At 47.2% G+C, this 17,526-nt stretch overlaps 1 protein-coding gene across 2 annotated transcripts in view; it reads right to left on the reverse strand.

Annotated features, from left to right (window-relative positions):
- The window catches only part of ubfd1 (ubiquitin family domain containing 1), a 34,364-nt gene that overhangs the window by 6,062 nt on the left and 10,776 nt on the right, over window positions 1-17,526 (reverse strand). For both annotated transcript variants that reach the window (XM_072481169.1, XM_072481170.1), the window contains 3 exons: window positions 11,554-11,762; window positions 2,426-2,491; window positions 1,527-1,632 (listed from right to left, as the gene is read on the reverse strand). In XM_072481169.1, coding sequence (XP_072337270.1) covers window positions 1,527-1,632; window positions 2,426-2,491; window positions 11,554-11,762 — 381 coding nt within the window. The remainder of the gene's footprint in view (window positions 1-1,526; window positions 1,633-2,425; window positions 2,492-11,553; window positions 11,763-17,526) is intronic.

The following is a 17,526-nucleotide window of genomic DNA, read 5'->3' on the forward strand; positions in this document are numbered from 1 at the left end:
ACTTGTGCTCCAGAACTAGCCACACCCCCAACCAAGCTGTTCCAGTATAGCTACACCATTGGCATCTACCCGGAAGCGTGGAAAATTGCCCAGATATGCCCGGTTCACAAAAAGGACAGATCCAACCAGCCCAGTTACAGCCCATCAGTCTACTCTTAATCAAAGAAATGGAAGTCGTCATCGACAGTGCTATCAAACAGCACTTACTCCGCAATAACTTCAGCTAGTGTTCTGCCAGGGTCATTCAGCTCCTGACCTCATTACAGCCTTGGTCCCAAAAAAAATAGACAAAAAGAGCCGAAGCCAAGAGGGGAAGGCGGCAAGGGAGACTGCCTTTAAATTCAATGCAGCATTTGATTGATTATGGTATCAAGCAAAACTGAAGTCAATGGGAATCAAAGGGAAAAATCCCCACTGGTTGGAATCATACCAAACACAAAAGAAAGATGGTTGAGAGTGTTGGAGGTCAATCAGATCCAAATATCTTTAGCTGCTTCATCAATCACCTTCCTTTCAGGTCAAAATGGAGATGTTCTCTGACTATAGCAAAATGTTCAGCACTAGATGGGACTCCTCCGATACTGAAGCAGCTCGTGTCCATATGCAGCAAGACCTGGACAACATTCAGGCTTGGGCTGATTAGTGGGAACATTCATGCCACACAAGTGCCAGCTAATGGCCATCTCCAACAAGAAAGAATTAAACTATCTCCCCAGGCCATTCAGTGGGATTATCATTGGTGAAATCCCCATTATCAACACCCTAGGGGGTTACCATTAACCAGGAACTGAACTGGACCAAGCCATATAAATACTGTGGCTGTAAGAGTCAGTCAGAGACTGGGATTCCAGGGTAATACCTCCTAGCCCACCAAAGCCTGTCCACCATCTACAAAGGCACAAGTCAGGAGTGCGATGAAATACGCTCGCTCCACTTGCTTGGAGGGGTGCAGCTCCAACACTTTAGAAACTCAACACCATCCAGGACAAGGCAGCCTGCCTGACTGGCATCCCTTGCACCACCTTCAACATTCAGTCCTTCCACCACCAATGTATAGCGGCAACAGTGTACACCATCTACAAGATGCACTGCAGCAACTCACCAATGTTCCTTCAGCAGCACCTTCCACCCCGGCGATTTCTACCACCTAGAAGGACATGGGTAGCAAATATATGGGAACACCACCACCACCTGCAAGTTCCTCTCCCACCAACACACCATCCTGACTTGATTCCTTCACGGTCACAGGGTCAAAATCCTGGATACCCCCTCCCCAACAGCACTCATCTACATCTCATGGATTGCAGCGGTTTGAGGTGGTGGCTCACCATTTTCTACTGAAAGGTAATAAACATTGGTCTAGCCAGTGACACATATCCAGTGAATGAATTTAAAAGCCTGATTGCACCCCTCCCTCAGAGACTTAACAAATAGGATGAACCTGCAAATTGATTTCCCCATAGACGATGGGTTATAAAAAATGCGATTAACGATTAAAAAGAACATGTGCTCTCTGTAAAACATACCCTTTGTTCCAATCCAGAGCTGGTCCTGCTCTAGTTTGAAGGTCAATCTTACTTTTCCACTTGACTTGTTGTACATGCCGGATAACGGTACACTCGGTAAGCGTTCCTGCAGAGAGGTCCGGGGTCACAAGTTACTGACAGCAGCAATACAAAAAATCTCGACCTCAGCCACTTTTGAGGGATCAGGGCAGTGGATTACCTGACTGTCCCATTACTTTTAGAACAAGGATTTCAGGTTAACGGAGCAATTAAAATCACCTAGACTACCTTTTACGCACAAATTGACAGTATCATTTAAATAGTTTACAAGGACAGCCACAACAAATTAAACTGTTACATTGATACAGTGTAGGCTACTTTGAATTAGTGGATAAGCAGAGAGAGAATTTTACTCTGCACCTAGCCAGTGTTTCGTGGAAGCATCAAGGAAGCTTTACTTAGTATCTAACCCATACTGTAACTGCCTTCACAGTGCATTATGAGGCAGCTTTGCTTCTGCATGTGGTCGGAGAGTTTTATTGGCAAAAGATGACTGCTGACGCAGTCAGTGATTTTGTTGTATTTTCAAAAAGTCTTAAATAAAAATCAACAGAAACTCACCATCTCACTGCGACTGGGAACACCTGGATTGCAGCTTTGCCTCTTGGGGTCTTTTGCATCAACTGATAAAGTTGTTGCTTTACATCTCATCTGAAAGATGGTACTTGACAGTGCAACACTCCCTCAGTGCTGCACTGGACTGTCAGCCCGGATATCTATGCTCAAGTCTCTGGAGCGGGACTTCAACCCATAATCTTCTGACTCAGAGGCAAGTCAGTGATATCCAGAGTCACAGCTGATACAGGCAGAAATACCACAACCTCCACAAAGCACAGCAAACACTAAATGCAGCCACTTACCTTAACACCTTTAATGGATGGCATGATATCCTCTGGTTTTCCTTTGTCTAATACTTTCCTGTGTTGCTAGGAGAAAAAAAAAACAGTCAAAGAAACTAAAGACTCCAAGGGCATGTTCAGCAAACTCACTCAGAACTCCCATCCGAAAATAATGCTCATGTACACCGTATTTGCATTTAACAGAACTCCCTCCTGTGAACTAAAGGAACGCAAACATACAAAATTAGGAAAGGTCCACCTGATCAGTCACAAAGTTCAGTAAATTTCACCCAATACTGCCTCAAACAAGACCCAAAATTAAAAGTTACTATCAAACTCTCTTTCAGGTTCCCCACACCATCTCCCCTGGGCAGTCTGTTCCATTGTTCACCTTCCTCACTGAGCAGGGCCCATGCCACAGCCACAGAGCTTGTGTTTTATTGGGGCTCAGTTTGTCCATATCCCTTGCAAATCCAAGTCTTCAATAAAATCTTCCCTGGAGCCATCTTGCCACAAGTGTAAACATTTTGCTTAAAGCAAACAAGCAGTATTTTATTCACAGGCAGAGTGCACAAGGGGGCAGCATTCACACTGCAGTTTAATTTGCAGGGCATTGGATTTTGCTGGGTTCCCTATTCTAATTACTCCCTGCCCATTGCAGGCAAGGTAGAACACAAGAAATAGGACAATTTTGTAGACAGCAAAACATGGAATAATGCAAAGAAGTGTGAAATGATATATATTGGCAGGAAGAACAAGGAAAGGTGAGAAAATTATTAAAACAGTGCAGGAGTTGAGGGACCTGGGAGTGCAAATGCACAAATCTGGTTGGCATGGCAGACTGAGAGTGATTAATAAACCATATGGGATCCTGAGCTTTATAAATAGAAGCACAGTACAAAAAACGAGTTATGGTGAACTTTATAAATCAGTCTCAAACTGGAGTACTGTGCCAATTTTAGGCATCACACTTTAGGAAGGCTGAAAACAATGGGGGGGGGGGGGGTGCAAACCCGTGGCTTACGAATCCCTGAAAAGTGAAGATCAAGAGAAGATTTATAGCGGTGTTCAAAATCACAAGGTCCCTGGACAGAGTAGAGAGAGATTGTTCCAATCGACACGAGTCAAGAACCAAGGTGAATGGTAAAAGAACAAAGGGGACATCAGGAGAACATTTATTTGTCTCGTGTAGGTTTCAATCTGAAGTATACTGGCTGAGTGTGATGGAGATAAATTCAATAAAGGTCTTCAAAAGGGAATTGGACAATTATCTGTAGAGGAAATAAATTGCAGGGATAGCGAAAAAGGTTGGAGAGTGGGACTAGCACAGTAGCTTTTGCTGAGAGCGAACACAGACATGAAGTGCCAAATGGCCTCCTTCTGTTGTAACCATTCTATGATTCTATGAAAAAGTATAGTTTCCCTAAAGGGGAAAAAAAGTAATTTCATTGGGTGGAAAGTTAAACTTTTAATCATCCACCCTGGCTGTTTTAAACTCTGGCCACATCTATGGTTCACAGGGAGCAAGGTCAACACACACAATGAGTAAACAATAATACAGGACACCTGCCAAGCTGGCATAATATATACTCATAGATTTTGCCCAGTCCGATGCCAACTGTTCCTTCATTAGACAGTGGTGGAAGGGATTGTAGTTTGGCATTGGTGAGGGAGACCTTGTCTCAATGTATGTAAACCTGATCAAAGTGGTCAGTTCTCAGAATCAGAGAATTGTTATGACATGGGAGACTGCCACTTGGCCCATCATGTCTGCACTGGCTCATCAAATGAGCATCATGACTTAGGCCATTCCCCTGCACATTATTTCCATTCAAATGATCAACTAATGCAGTCTTGAATGCCTCAATTGAACTTTACTCCACCACACTTCCAGGCAGTGCATTTCAGACCTGAAACCAGGCAGTGCATTTCAGACCTGAAACACTCAGATTTTATTTCTCACATCACATTTGCTACTTTTGCAAATTCACTAAATCTATGCCCTCTCGTTATTGATCCTTTTACAAGGGAAAACAGTTTCTCCCCATCTACTCTGACCAGCCTCCTCATGATTTTGAACATCTCCATCAAATCTCCTCTTAGACCTTCTTCCCAAGGAGAACAGTCCCAACCTCTCCAATCTATCCTCATAACTGAAGCTTTTCATTCCCGGAACCATTCTTGCAAATCTCTTTCGCACTCTCTCCAACGCGCTCTCATTTTTCCTATAGTGTGGTGCGCAGAACAGTGCACAATTTTCCAGCTGATGTCTAACTAATGCCTTGTATAAGTTCAGCATAACCTCCTTGCTCTTCCCTCTATGTCCCTATTAAATAAGTCCAGAATAGGAGAGGCGGTGGCGTAGTGGTATTGTCACTAGACTAGTAATCCAGAGACCCGGGGCAATGTTCTGGAGTCCCGGTTTTGAATCCCATCACGGCAAATGGTGAAGTTTGAATTAAATAAAAATCTGTTAAAAGTCTAATGATAGGGCGGCATGTGGTGCAGTGGTTAGCACTGGGACTGAGGTCCTGGGTTCGAATCCCGGCCCTGGGTCACTGTCCGTGTGGAGTTTGCACATTCTCCCCATGTCTGCGTGGGTTTCACAACCCAAAAAGATGTGCAGGTTAGGTGGATTGGCCACGCTAAAATTGCCCCTTAATTGAGAAAAAAAATAATTGGGTACTCTTAATTTAATTTTTTTTTTTTTTAAAGTCTAATGATGACCCTGAAACCACTGCCGATTGTCAGAAAAGCCCATCTGGTTCACTAATGTCCTTCAGGGAAGGAAATCTGCCATTCATACCCAGTGTGGCCTATATGCGACTCCAGACCCACACAGCAATGCGGTTGATTCTTTACTGCCCCCCACTGAAATGGCCTAGCAAACCACACAGTTCAAGACAATTAAGGATGGGAAACAAATGCTGGCCCAGGCAGCGATGCCCACATCCCAAGAACAAATACAAAAATAAATACATGCTTTATTAACTGCTCTATCCACCTGACCTGCCATCTTCAACAATCCATGCATACATATACCCAGGTTCCTCAGCTCCTGCACCCATTATATTGTCTCTCCAGGTTCTTCCTAACAAAATGACCTTCTGAAGTTCGACACGGTTCTTAACAGTTTACAATACTTCCCAGTTTTGTGTCGCCCGCAAACTTTGAAATTGTCCCCTGCACACCAAGAGCATTAATATAAATCAGGTTAAGCAATACTGACCAATGGGCCGACCAATGGCGAACATTACTACAACCTTCCTCCAGCCCAAAAAAAGTCATTGACCATTACTCCGCTTCCTATTTTTCAGCCAATTTTGTATCCACGTTGCTACTGTCTCTTTTATTCCAGAACATACACATTTTCTCACAGGTTTGTGAGTGGTACTGTATCAAATGCCTTCTGAAAGTCCATGTACACCATATCAACAGCATTACCCTCATCAACCCTTTCTGTTAACGCCAGCAAGTTATTTAATAGATTTCTCCATTAGAAATCCATGCCAATCTTCCTAATCAATCCACAGTTTCCCATGTGACTACTAATTCTATCCTGAACAAATTGTTTCTGAAAGCTTGCCCATTATTGATGTTAAACTGACTGGCCTGAAATTGCTGGGCCATCCTGACAACCTTTTTTGAACAAGGGGGTAACATTTGCAATTCTCCAGTCCTCTGGCAAACCCACCCACAATTTATATTCTCACTTCCTTCAATATCCTTGGATACACCTCATCCAATCCCAGTACCGTGTCAATTTTAAGTAGTGACAGTCTGTTCCTCTTTATCAATTTTGATCCCTTCTTGGACAGTTTCCTCGTCGGTCCGCATGTCCTCCTTTGTAAAGACAGGTGCAAAGTATTCATTTAATACCTCAGCCATGCCCCGACCTCCATGTTCAAATTCCTTTTTCAGTCCCAAATCAGTCCTACTGCTTTTACAATTTATACGCCTATAGATATAGAAGACTTCAGGGTTCCCCTTGACGTTGGCTGGCAGTCTTTTCTCATAATCCCTCTTCGCTTTACTGTCATAATAACTCTTTTTCTTTCTTATTTTTAATTTCTATCTCCTTCCTCATTCAGGGAACACTGGATTGGTTTGCCGTACTTTTTCCTTTTAAGGGAATATGCCTCGACTGTGACCGGATAATTTCTGTTTTGAAGGTAGCCCATTGTTCAGCTATCTGTTTTCCCACCAACCTTTCGCTCCAGTCTAACCTGCCCAACACCCTTCCTGCCCCATTGAAGTCAACTCTCCCATGTTAATTAGTTTTCTTTTGAATTTCCTATTATCCTTTTCTATCATCTGAACCTTACAATACAATGATCACCCATCTCCTAAATGTTCCCCCAACTGACACTGGATGTACTTGGCCCACCTCATTTCTAATAATCAGGCCTAACATTGCATCCTTCCATATTCGTCTGGACACATACTGCTGTAGACAATTTCCCTGAACTCAATCTAGGAACGTTTGCTCTGCTCTACCCTTTACACATCCAGTGTCCCAGTCTACATTTTGGTAATTAAAGTTCCCTCTGTTTGCATCTCTATACTTGCCTGGCAGATTTGATCTTCTACATCCTTCGCACTAGTTGGTGGTCTATAGGCTACAGCGAGTAATATAATTGCACCCTTTTTTGTTCCTTAGCTCTAGCCAAATTGATTCTGTCCTTGAACCCTCTGGGACATCCTCTTTCTCCAACACGGTAGCACAAGTGGATAGCACTGTGGCTTCACAGCGCCAGGGTCCCAGGGTAGATTCCCTGCTGGGTCACTGTCTGTGCGGAGTCTGCACGTTCTCCCCGTGTCTGCATGGGTTTCCTCTGGGTGCTCCGGTTTCCTCCCACAGTCCAAAGATGTGCAGGTTAGGTGGATTGGCCATGATAAATTGCCCTTAGTGATCAAAAAGATTAGGAGGGGTTATTGGGATAGGGTGGAAGTGAGGGCTTAAGTGGGTCGGTGCAGACTCGATGGGCCGAATGGCCTCCTTCTGCACTGTATGTTCTATGTTCTAACACTGCAATGCTCTCCTTAATCAATACAGCCACACCTCCTCATTCCTTCCTTCAACACCTTGTACCCAGGAATATTTAACACCCAATCTTGCTCTTCCTTGAGCCAGGTCTCCGTTATTGCCACATCATATTTCACAAACGTAATCTGCACCTGTAATTCCCCAATCTTATTATACTACATACATTCACACACTCACAGTAACTCTGATTTAGATGCAATTACTTTCCCTTACTCTGCCTCCACATATTAACATACTATTCTCTAAACCAGTGTTTTCTGTCGCTCCTAGTATTGTTTTAAAAAATCATTTATGGCTCAGCCAGCATTTATTGCCCATCCCTAGTTGCCCTTCAGAAGGTAGTGGCGAGTTGCCTTCTTGAAATACTGCAGTCCTTCCTTGAGCTGCAAGTTCACCCACAGTGCTGTTTTTTGGGGGGGGGGGGGTGTTAGTTCAATTTAGTTTCTGTCACAGGATTCTGACTGCGGGATTCAGCAATGGTAATGCCATTGAATGTCAAGGGGTAATGGTTAGATCCTCTCTTGTAGGATATGCCTGGCATTTGTGTGGCGCAAATGTAATTTGCCGCTAGTCAGCCCAAGCCTGGATATTATCCAGGTCTTGCTGCATTTGGACTGTAGCCATGTAAAATGGCTAACTCCCGATTAGAATGGCCAAACCCCGATTTAAAATGGCAAACGGAAGAGGCTGATGGGAAAATCAGCCAACAGGACTCAAACAGGCAGCTGCAGGCAAAACAGTGTATTCGCCTCTGGGGAGGCCAGACAGAATCGATACCTGCAGCCATCAACAAAACAACACACCAGCCATCTGCATATAAATTAGGAATCCCCGGGAACAATATGCTACAAATTAGACACACAAAGCCAACCCAGACTTTTTGGCGCCAGCAGCAGCGACACAAAAAGAGCTGAGTGACCACCTCGAAACCGCCCATCGATCAAGGAATCGCTCCAGCATTGGAGAATATCGAACCAAGTGATTGGGATCAAGTCCAATCACTTGGAACCAGGTACAAGGTCCGCCCCGAGAGGCGGGAAGCCCCTGGGGGCTATAAGAATAGGGGCCAAGTTCAAATCGGCCCTTCGAGACCCTTCTGAAATGAGTAACGTCCTGGAGCTGAGATGATTGACCTCCAGCCACCACAACCATTTTCCTTTGTGCCTGATAATACACCAAACGGTGTTTTCTCCCTGATTTCCATCGACCCCAGTTTTGCCAGGGCTCCTTGATGCCATACTCAGTCAAATGCTGCCTTGATGTCAAGGGCAGTCACTCTCACTTCACCTCTGGCATTCAGCTCTTTTGTCCATGTTTGAACCAAGGCTGTAATGAGGTCAGGAGCTGAGTGACCCTGGTGGAACCCAAACTGAGCGTCCGTGAGCAGGTTATTGCTGAGTAAGTGCCGCTTGTTAGCACTGTTGATGACTCCTTCCATCACTTTGCTTATGATGGAGTGTAGACTGATAGGGCGGCAATTGCCTCGGTTGGGTTTGTCCTGTTCTTTGTGTACAGGACACACTTGGGCAATTTTCCACATTGCTCGGCAGATGTTAGTGTTATAGTTGCACTGGAACAGTTTGGCTAAGAGTGCAGCATGTTCTGGAGCTCATCTTCAGTACTATTGCCGGAATATTGTCAGGGCCCATAGCCTTTGCAGCATCCAGTGCCTTCAGCCGTTTCTTGATATCACGTGGAGGGAATCGTATTAGCTGAAGACTGACATCTGTGATGCTGGGGACCTTCAGAGGACCAAGATGGACCATTGACACAGCACTTCTGGCTGAAGATCGTTGCAAATGCCTCAGCCTTGTCTTTTGCACAGATGTGCTGGGCTTCTCCATCATTGAGGTTGGGGATATTTGTGGAGCCTCCTCCTCCAGTAAGCTGTTGTCCACCACCACTCAGGGCTGGATGTGGCAGGACTGCAGAGCTTAGATCTGATGCGTTCATTGTGGAATCGCTTAGCTCCATTACTTGCTGCTTATGCTATTTTGCACACTAGTCAGGTGTTGCAGCAGGTTGACACCTCATTTTTAGGTTTGCCCGGTGTTTCTCCTGCACTTTTCATTGAACCATGGTTGATCCTCTGTCTTGGTGGTAATTGTGGAGTGGGGGATATGCCAGGCCACAAGGTTGCAGATTATGGTGGAATAAAATTCTGCTGCTGCTGATGGTCCACAGCGCCTCATGGATACCCAGTCTTTTTGCCAGAACTGTTCAAATTCTACCCAATTTAGCACGGTGGTAGTGCCACACAACGAGGGCAGGTATCCTCAATATTAAGATAAGACTTTTGTCTCCATAAGGACTGTGCGGTGGTCCTTTCTACCGATACTGTCATGGACAGGTGCATCTGTGGCAGGCAGGTTGGTGGGGATAAGGTCAAGTATGTTTTTCCCTCGTTGATTTCCTCACCACCCACTGCAGTCCCAGTCTAGCAGCTATGTCCTTTAGGACCCAGCCAGCTCGGTCTGTGGTGGTAGTACCGAGCCACTCTTTGTGGCCCTTGCCACCCTCAGTGCTTCCTCCAAGTGGTGTTCAACATGGAGGAGTACTCTTTCAACAGCTGACAGTGGATGGTGCGTGGTAACCAGCAGGAGGTTTCCTTGCCCATACTTAAGCTTAAGCCATGAGACTTCATGGGGTCCAGAATCGATGTTGAGGACTCCTAGGGCAACTCCTGACTGCATACCACTGTGCCGCCACCTCTGCTGGGTCTGTCCTGCCGGTGAGACAAGACATTCCCAGGAATGGTGATAGTGGTGTGTGACCTTGTCTGTAAGATGTGATTCTGTGAGTATGACTTTGTCAGGCTGTTTGATTAGTCTGAGACAGCTTTCCCAACTTTGGCACAAGCCCGCAGATGTTAGTAAGGAGGACTTTGCAGGGTCGGCAGGGCTGGGTTTGCCATTGTCGTTTCCAGTGCCTGGGTCGATGCCAGATGGTCCGTCTGGTTTCATTCCATTTTTGTGTTTTCGTAGCGGTTGAATACACCGAGTGGCTTGCTGGGCCATTTCAGAGGGCACTTAAGAGTCAACCACATTGCTGTGGATCTGGAGTCACATGTAGGCCAGACCAGGTAAGAATGGCAGATTTCCTTCCCCAAAAGAACATTAGTGAACCAGATGGGTTTTTACCACAATCATTAGGCTTTTAATTCCAGATATTTTACCGAGTTTAAATTCCACTACCTGCCGTGGTGGGATTCGAAAGCTGGTGCCCAGATGATTATCCTGGGTCTCTGGATTACTAGTCCAGCGACAATACCAATACGCCACCGCCACCCCATATTTTGTGCATCCTGGTACTCCCTTCAAATATTTCCTTTTGGTTCCTACGCCCCTGCTGGGTTAGTTTAAAGCCCTCCTGACAGCACTAGCAAAGCATCCTCAAGGAACTCAATTACCTGTTCTGTTCAGGTGCAACCCATCTGGCTTGTACTGCTGTCATCTCCCCCAGAGACTGTCCCAGGAATCTAAAGCCCTCCCTCTTGCACCATTTTTACAGCCACACATTAATCTGCCTTATCCTCTTACTTCTGTACTCACTTTCAGATGGCACTTGGAGTAATCCAGAGATGACTACATTTTGAGGTCTGTTTGCTACCCAAGTCATTGGTACCAATGTGGACCACGATCGCTGGCTGTTCACCTCCCCCAGAAGAATGTCCTGCACAGCAGCCCCCCCCCCCCCCTCAATCCCACAAGCAGCTGCATGTAAAGTGGCAAGAGTCATCACAGTTAGTCAGCTGGGTGGCTAATCCCACTGAATCTCATCAAATCCACTTTGTTAATGTGGCTAGCTGCACATGGGTACGAAAGATGGAGGCACGAACGCAACTTAAAAACAAAATGCACTCTGGCACAGATCATTCAGCCTCACTTGCTTCCACAAAAGGCTGAGAGTTTTGTTGTGTAAGGGAGTTATGGGAAATTGAGCAAAGGCACTAAATGGAATCAATTCACAGATCAGCTGTGTTCAGACAAAATGGACATGATGGGCTGAATGGGTTGCCTCCATTGTTGTGGAACAGGTTCAAGTGGCTGAATGACGTGCTCAAGTATTACCCAATACTGATTTTTATAAATAAGGTCTTTACCTTTTGTCTACATAGAGGTTCCTTTTTAGGCTCTTCAGCTTTGGCCTCTTGTTGTACCACCTCCTTTGGTGTGTTTACTGCTAGAACATCATTAATTGTCGATCCAATCACCATTATTTTTGCACCATTTGTGACTTTAATTTCACGTAAAGTCTTATCTTCTTGGAGCAGACCCTTATACATGACTTTCTGCATTGCAGGAGTGAGACCTGACAATGGGAAGAAAAAAAGTGTTGATCTTAAGTCTAGTCCTTGGGAAAACAAAATCAGGATTAGACATTCATTACTATTATGGCCAGTGGCATGCATCAGTGTCTGCAAATTTTTAGGATCAAGGCAAGTGAAGAAATCTGCGCGACATTTCTCCCTTAACACTCCTACAATAGTTAATCCTGCCCCTTCCATTCTCTCCCCAAGTCGCTCTACATCATTCATCCCCAGTAGGAGATGGTCCCGAGATCCCTCACTGAAAAACTGTGCAATGAGAAAAGTACATGAAAAGACAGAGTACCCCACCCCTTTGTGGCACAGAACATATTAGGAACCTACTGTATGAGGAATGTGGGGGGGGGGGGGGGGGGGAAAGAGAGAAGAGAGAAAACATAGGGAGAATGACTGCTATAAATCAGCACAGCACAATACACAGGGGCTGCCATCTGTGGCTATACACAGTACCTTTGATCACAACAGCAATTTTGCCTTAACTTCTCCCCCCCCCCCCCCCCTATCCTGAAGGCACTGATCTCCCACTCAATAGAGTACACCAAACCTGACACTAGTCACCATCTGATACCGCATTAGAGAGAATATAATTACAATCTCCCACTGTTCCATCAAGTATTTCCGGGGTAGGTACAGCATGGGTCAGACATTGAATAAAGCTCCCTCCACACTCTACCATCACACACTCCTACTGCACAGATTTGATCCAAAGGAAAGCGCCCTCAACACTTCCTTAAAAGGAGGAAAACTCAAGACCTTTGAATTAGATTGAGATACAAAAGTATCAGCATTCTGAATTGTACATTTGCAGTACTATCCCAATCTTTTAGGTCAGAAAAAAAATCTCTTCCTCACAAACAAGAATGGAAACCACCAATGAACTGCTCAGCAAGCCATCAGTTTATTTAGAGAGCGGTAATCAAGACTACACAAGTGTCAGGGACCAGCGGAGGAAACAGAAATGCTGTCATACCAGTTTCCTGCCACTCAAGGAGGAATTATTTCCCCATTTTCAAGATACTTAGCACCCCTAAATCTGGGTTATATCCAGAAAATGGTGAAATTGTGGAACTCATTACTATGTGGAATGTTTGATGAAAATAGCATAGTCGGCTTCCGGTGGCGACCATGGAGGATTAGGTCGCACATTCGATAGCTCCCGCCCGGAACGGACTTTCGGACCTTTTTCCCAACTTTTCTTGGACTTTAGGCGATAGATCGGTGCAGTGGACAATATTAAGACGGATTCCCCCTCCGATGTATGGCTAATTGGACTAGAAGTGACCGTGTGAAAAGACTCAGCACGGATAGAGTGAAGCAGTCGTAGCTGGTACCGCGGCAGCATGGCGGAGGGTCAGGACCAGGGAGCGGTGGCTCAGTGGTCTAAGGAGCAACAGATGAATTTCTTTAAGGACCGTTTCACTGAGCTGAAAAAGGAAACGCTGGACCCGATCAAGGCTGCGATCGATCAAATGGTATTGAGTCAGGCGGCCCAAGGGAAAGCGATACAAGAAATTGAGCTGAAGTTATCTAGCCAGGAGGATTTTCTAACCGCGCTGGAGCACAAGGTGGAGATGTTGGATGAGCGCCACAAGAGAATGCAGGAGAAGCTAGAGGACCTGGAGAACAGGTCCAGGAGGCAGGACTTAAGGGTTGTTGGCCTCCCCAAGGAATTGAGGGGTCGAATGCGAGAGCATATGTGGCGAGCATGCTGGAGACACTGATGGGGACTGGGGCGTTTTCTCGGCCCCTGGAAGTGGATGGAGCGCACAGAGCCCTCGCAAGGAAGCCCAAGGCGAATGACCCGCCGAGAGCCGTGGTGGTTCGTTTCCACCGTTTTTCGGACAAATAACTCGTCTTGCGGTGGGCGAAGGAGGAGCGGAGCAGCAGCTGGGAGAACAGCGAGGTGCGCATCTATCAGGACCTGGGAGCGGAGCTGGCCAAAAGACGTGCTGAGTTTAATCGGGTGAAGGCGATCCTCTTCAAGAGGGGGGTGAAATTCGGGGTGCTGTATCCAGCGCAGTTGTGGGTCACGCACGAAGACCGGCATTTTCACTTTGAGGCACCGGACGATGTATGGTCATTTATTAAAGAAAATAAGTTGGAACCGTCTTAAAGGACACTTATTACGTGAAATGTGAGAGATTTGAATGGGCCAGTCAAAAGGGCTCGCGTTTTCACGCATTTAAAGGGACTGAAGGCAGACGTAGCAATGCTTCAGGAGACACATCGAAAGATTATTGACCAGATGAGATTGAGAAAGGGGTGGGTTGGTCAGGTGTTTCACTCTGGGCTGGACTCAAACACCAGTGGGGTAGCAATATTGATCAGCAAGCAGGTGGCATTTGAGGCTGGAAGAATTGCGGCAGATAAGGAGGGTAGATATATAATGGTGAGTGGGAAGTTGGAGGGTGTATGGTGGTGCTTGTGAACGTATATGCGCCGAACTGGGACGATGTGGGATTTATGAGGCGGGTGTTAGGCAGGATCCCGGACTTGGAGTCTCACGGCCTGATCATGGGGGACGGGGGACTTTAAAACAGTCATGGATCCCGATTTGGCCCGGTCAAAATCCAGGACTGGGAGGGGGCCTGCCGCGGTGAAGGAGTTGAGGGGTTTCATGGAGCAGATTGGGGGGGTGGAAGACCCGTGGAGATTCGAGCAGCTGAGGGCGAAAGAGTTTTCGTTTTTTTTCTCATGTCCATAAAGTTTACTCCCGCATTGATTTTTTTGTTCTGAGCAGGGCGCTAATTCCAAAGGTGGCGGGGACGGAATACTCGGCAATTGCAGTCTCTGATCATGCTCCGCATTTGGGTGGATTTGCAGTTGAGTGAGGAGAGAGGCCAGCGCCCTCTGTGGAGACTGGATGTGGGGTTGTTAGAGGATGAAGCGGTCTGCAGGCAGGTGAATAAGTCCATCCAGAATTACCTGGATACAAATGATACGGGTGAGGTATCAGCAGCGATGGAATGGGAGGCTCTGAAGGCAGTTGTAAGAGGGGAACTAATTTCGATTCGTTCCCATAGAGAAAAGGTGGAACGATCAGAGAGGGAGAGATTAGTGGAGGGGATACTTCGAGTGGATAGGAGATATGCGGAGGTCCCGGATGCGGGGCTCCTGAGGGAGAGTCGGAAACTACAAGCAGAGTTTGAGTTGTTGACCACGGGGAGGGCAGTGGAAGAGTTGAGGAGGGAAAGGGGGGCGGTGTACGAATATGGGGAAAAGACGAGCAAGATGCTGGCACACCAGCTTAGGAAGAGAGAAGCGGCCAGGGAGATTGGGAGAGTAAGGAATAGGGAGGGTAACATGGTCTTGGGCCCAGGGAGGGGTGATCAATGTTTTTAAAGTATTTTATAGCAAATTATATGAGTCGCTACCCCCATCTGAGGCAGTTCCTTGATTTTTTTGAGTTTCCGCGGGTGGAGGACCTGGTCGAGGGGCTGGGGGCCCCGATTGAGGCAGAGGAAATTGTTAAAGGACTGGAGGGCATGCAGTTGGGCAAGGCTCCGGAGCCAGACGGTTACCCGATAGAATTCTCAGAGGTGTTGTGCCCACTGCTGATGAGGACCTTTAACGAGGATAAAGAGAGGGGGATCCTCCCCCCAACGATGTCGCAGGCCTCGATTTCACTCATTCAAACAAGAGAAGGACCCGGAGCAATGTGGGTCATATAGGCTGCTCTCGCTTTTGAACGTAGATGCCAAGCTGCTGGCTAAGATTTTGTCCCGGGGGCGATAGGGGAGGACCAAACCGGATTTGTGAAGACCAGACAGCTCAATGCTAACGTTCAGAGGCTTTTGAACGTAATTATGATGCCCTCAGGAGAGGAGGCGGAGGTGGTGGTTGCGATGGGTGCGGAGAAGGCTTTTGATCGGGTGGAGTGGAAGTATTTATGGGAGACGCTGGGAAGGTTTGGGTTTGTTGAGGGCTTTATTGACTGCGTGCGGCTGCTCTACCAGGGGGGGGGGGGGGGGGGGGCGCACCGGGTTTCGCTGTACACAGACGATCTGCTCTTGTATATGTCGGACCCGGTGGAGGGGATGGGGGAGGTTATGTAGATCTTGCGGGAATTTGGCAGGTTTTCGGGGTATAAATTGAACATGGGAAAAACTGAATTGTTCGTGATCCAGGCAAGGGGGCAGGAGAGGAGACTGAAGGAGCTGCCACTCAGGGGGGTAGAGAGGAACTTTCGTTACCTGGGAATACAGGTGGCTCAGAAATGAGAGGCATTACAGAGGCTCAACCTAACCCGTCTGGTGGAGCAAATGGAGGGGGACCTTTAAAAGATGGGATATGCTCCCACTATCGCTGGCGGGGAGGGTACAGACTGTGAAAATGATGGTCCTCCCCAGATTTTTGTTTGTCTTTCAGTGCCTCCCCATCTTCACTCCCAAGGCCTTTTTCAAGCGGGTAAACAAGATTATTTCGGGTTTTGTATGGGCGAATAAAACCCCACGTGAAGAAAATGTTGTTGGGAGCGCAGTCGGGGAGGGTGGGTTGGCGCTGCCGAACCTCTGCAACTACTACTGGGTGGCGAATATAGCGATGATTTGGAAGTGGGTGGTGGGGGAGGGGTCGACATGGGAGTGGATGGAGGCGGCGTCATGCAAAGGCACCAGTTTGGGAGCACTGGTAACGGCACCTCTACCGTTCTCACCGGCCCGTTACCCCACTAGCTCGGTGGTGGCATTGAGGATCTGGGGGCAATGGAGGAGGTATGAGAGGGTGTAGGGTGCGTCAGTCTGGACCCCGATTTGCAATAACCACAGGTTCGCACCGGGCAGTATAGATGGAGGGTTCCGGAGCTGGCAGAGAGCAGGAATTAGACGGATGGGAGATCTATTCATAGACGGGCGTTCTCCCAGTCTGAAGGCGCTGGAGGGCAATTTCTAGTTGCCGCCGGGGAATGGTTTCAGATATCTGCAAGTGCGGACTTTGAGGAAACAGGTGCTGGCTTTCCCGCTGTTGCTGCTACAGGGGGTACAGGACAGAATAGTGTACCTGGATAGGGGAGGGGAAAGTGTTGGATATCTATCAGGAGTTGTTGGGAGGCGGAGGAGACCCCGGTGGAGGAACTGAAGGGCAAGTGGGAGAGGGAGCTAGGTGGGGAGTTAGAGGCGGGTCTGTGGGCAGACGCCCTAGGCAGGGTTAATTCCGCCTCATCATGTGCCAGGCTCAGTCTAGTACAGTTTAAAGTGGTACACCAGGCACACATGATGGCGGCGAGGATGAGCAAGTTTTTCGGGGTAGAAGATAGATGTGCGAGGTGTGCCCAGCAAACCATGTCCACATGTTTTGGGCATGCCCGAAGCTTGGAGGATTCTGGCTGGGGTTTGCCAAGGCAATGTCCACGGTGCTAGGTACCCGGGTGGTGCCGAGTCCAGAGATGGCAATCTTTGGAGTGTCAGAAGACCCGGGAGTTCAGGGAGTGAAAGGGCCGACATTTTGGCCTTTGCCTCCCTGGTAGCCCGGAGACGGATCCTTTTAATTTGGAGGAACTCGAAGCCCCCGAATGTGGAGACTTGGGTCAGTGACATGGCTGGGTTTTTCAAGCTGGAGAAAATAAAGTTTGCCTTGAGGGGGTCAATGCTGGGGTTCTCTCGGAGGTGGCAGCCGTTCGTCGACTTTCTCAGGGAAAATTTAAATGTCAGCAGAAGCAGCATTCCGAAGGGGGTAGATCCAATATGGTTAAGGGATATACACAAGGGGTTGGGTGGGAAATGTCTAGCTTACCATGTTGATGTTTATGTT

The sequence above is a fragment of the Scyliorhinus torazame genome, chromosome 17 (genome assembly GCF_047496885.1).
Source record: "Scyliorhinus torazame isolate Kashiwa2021f chromosome 17, sScyTor2.1, whole genome shotgun sequence".
Taxonomy (NCBI): domain Eukaryota; kingdom Metazoa; phylum Chordata; class Chondrichthyes; order Carcharhiniformes; family Scyliorhinidae; genus Scyliorhinus; species Scyliorhinus torazame.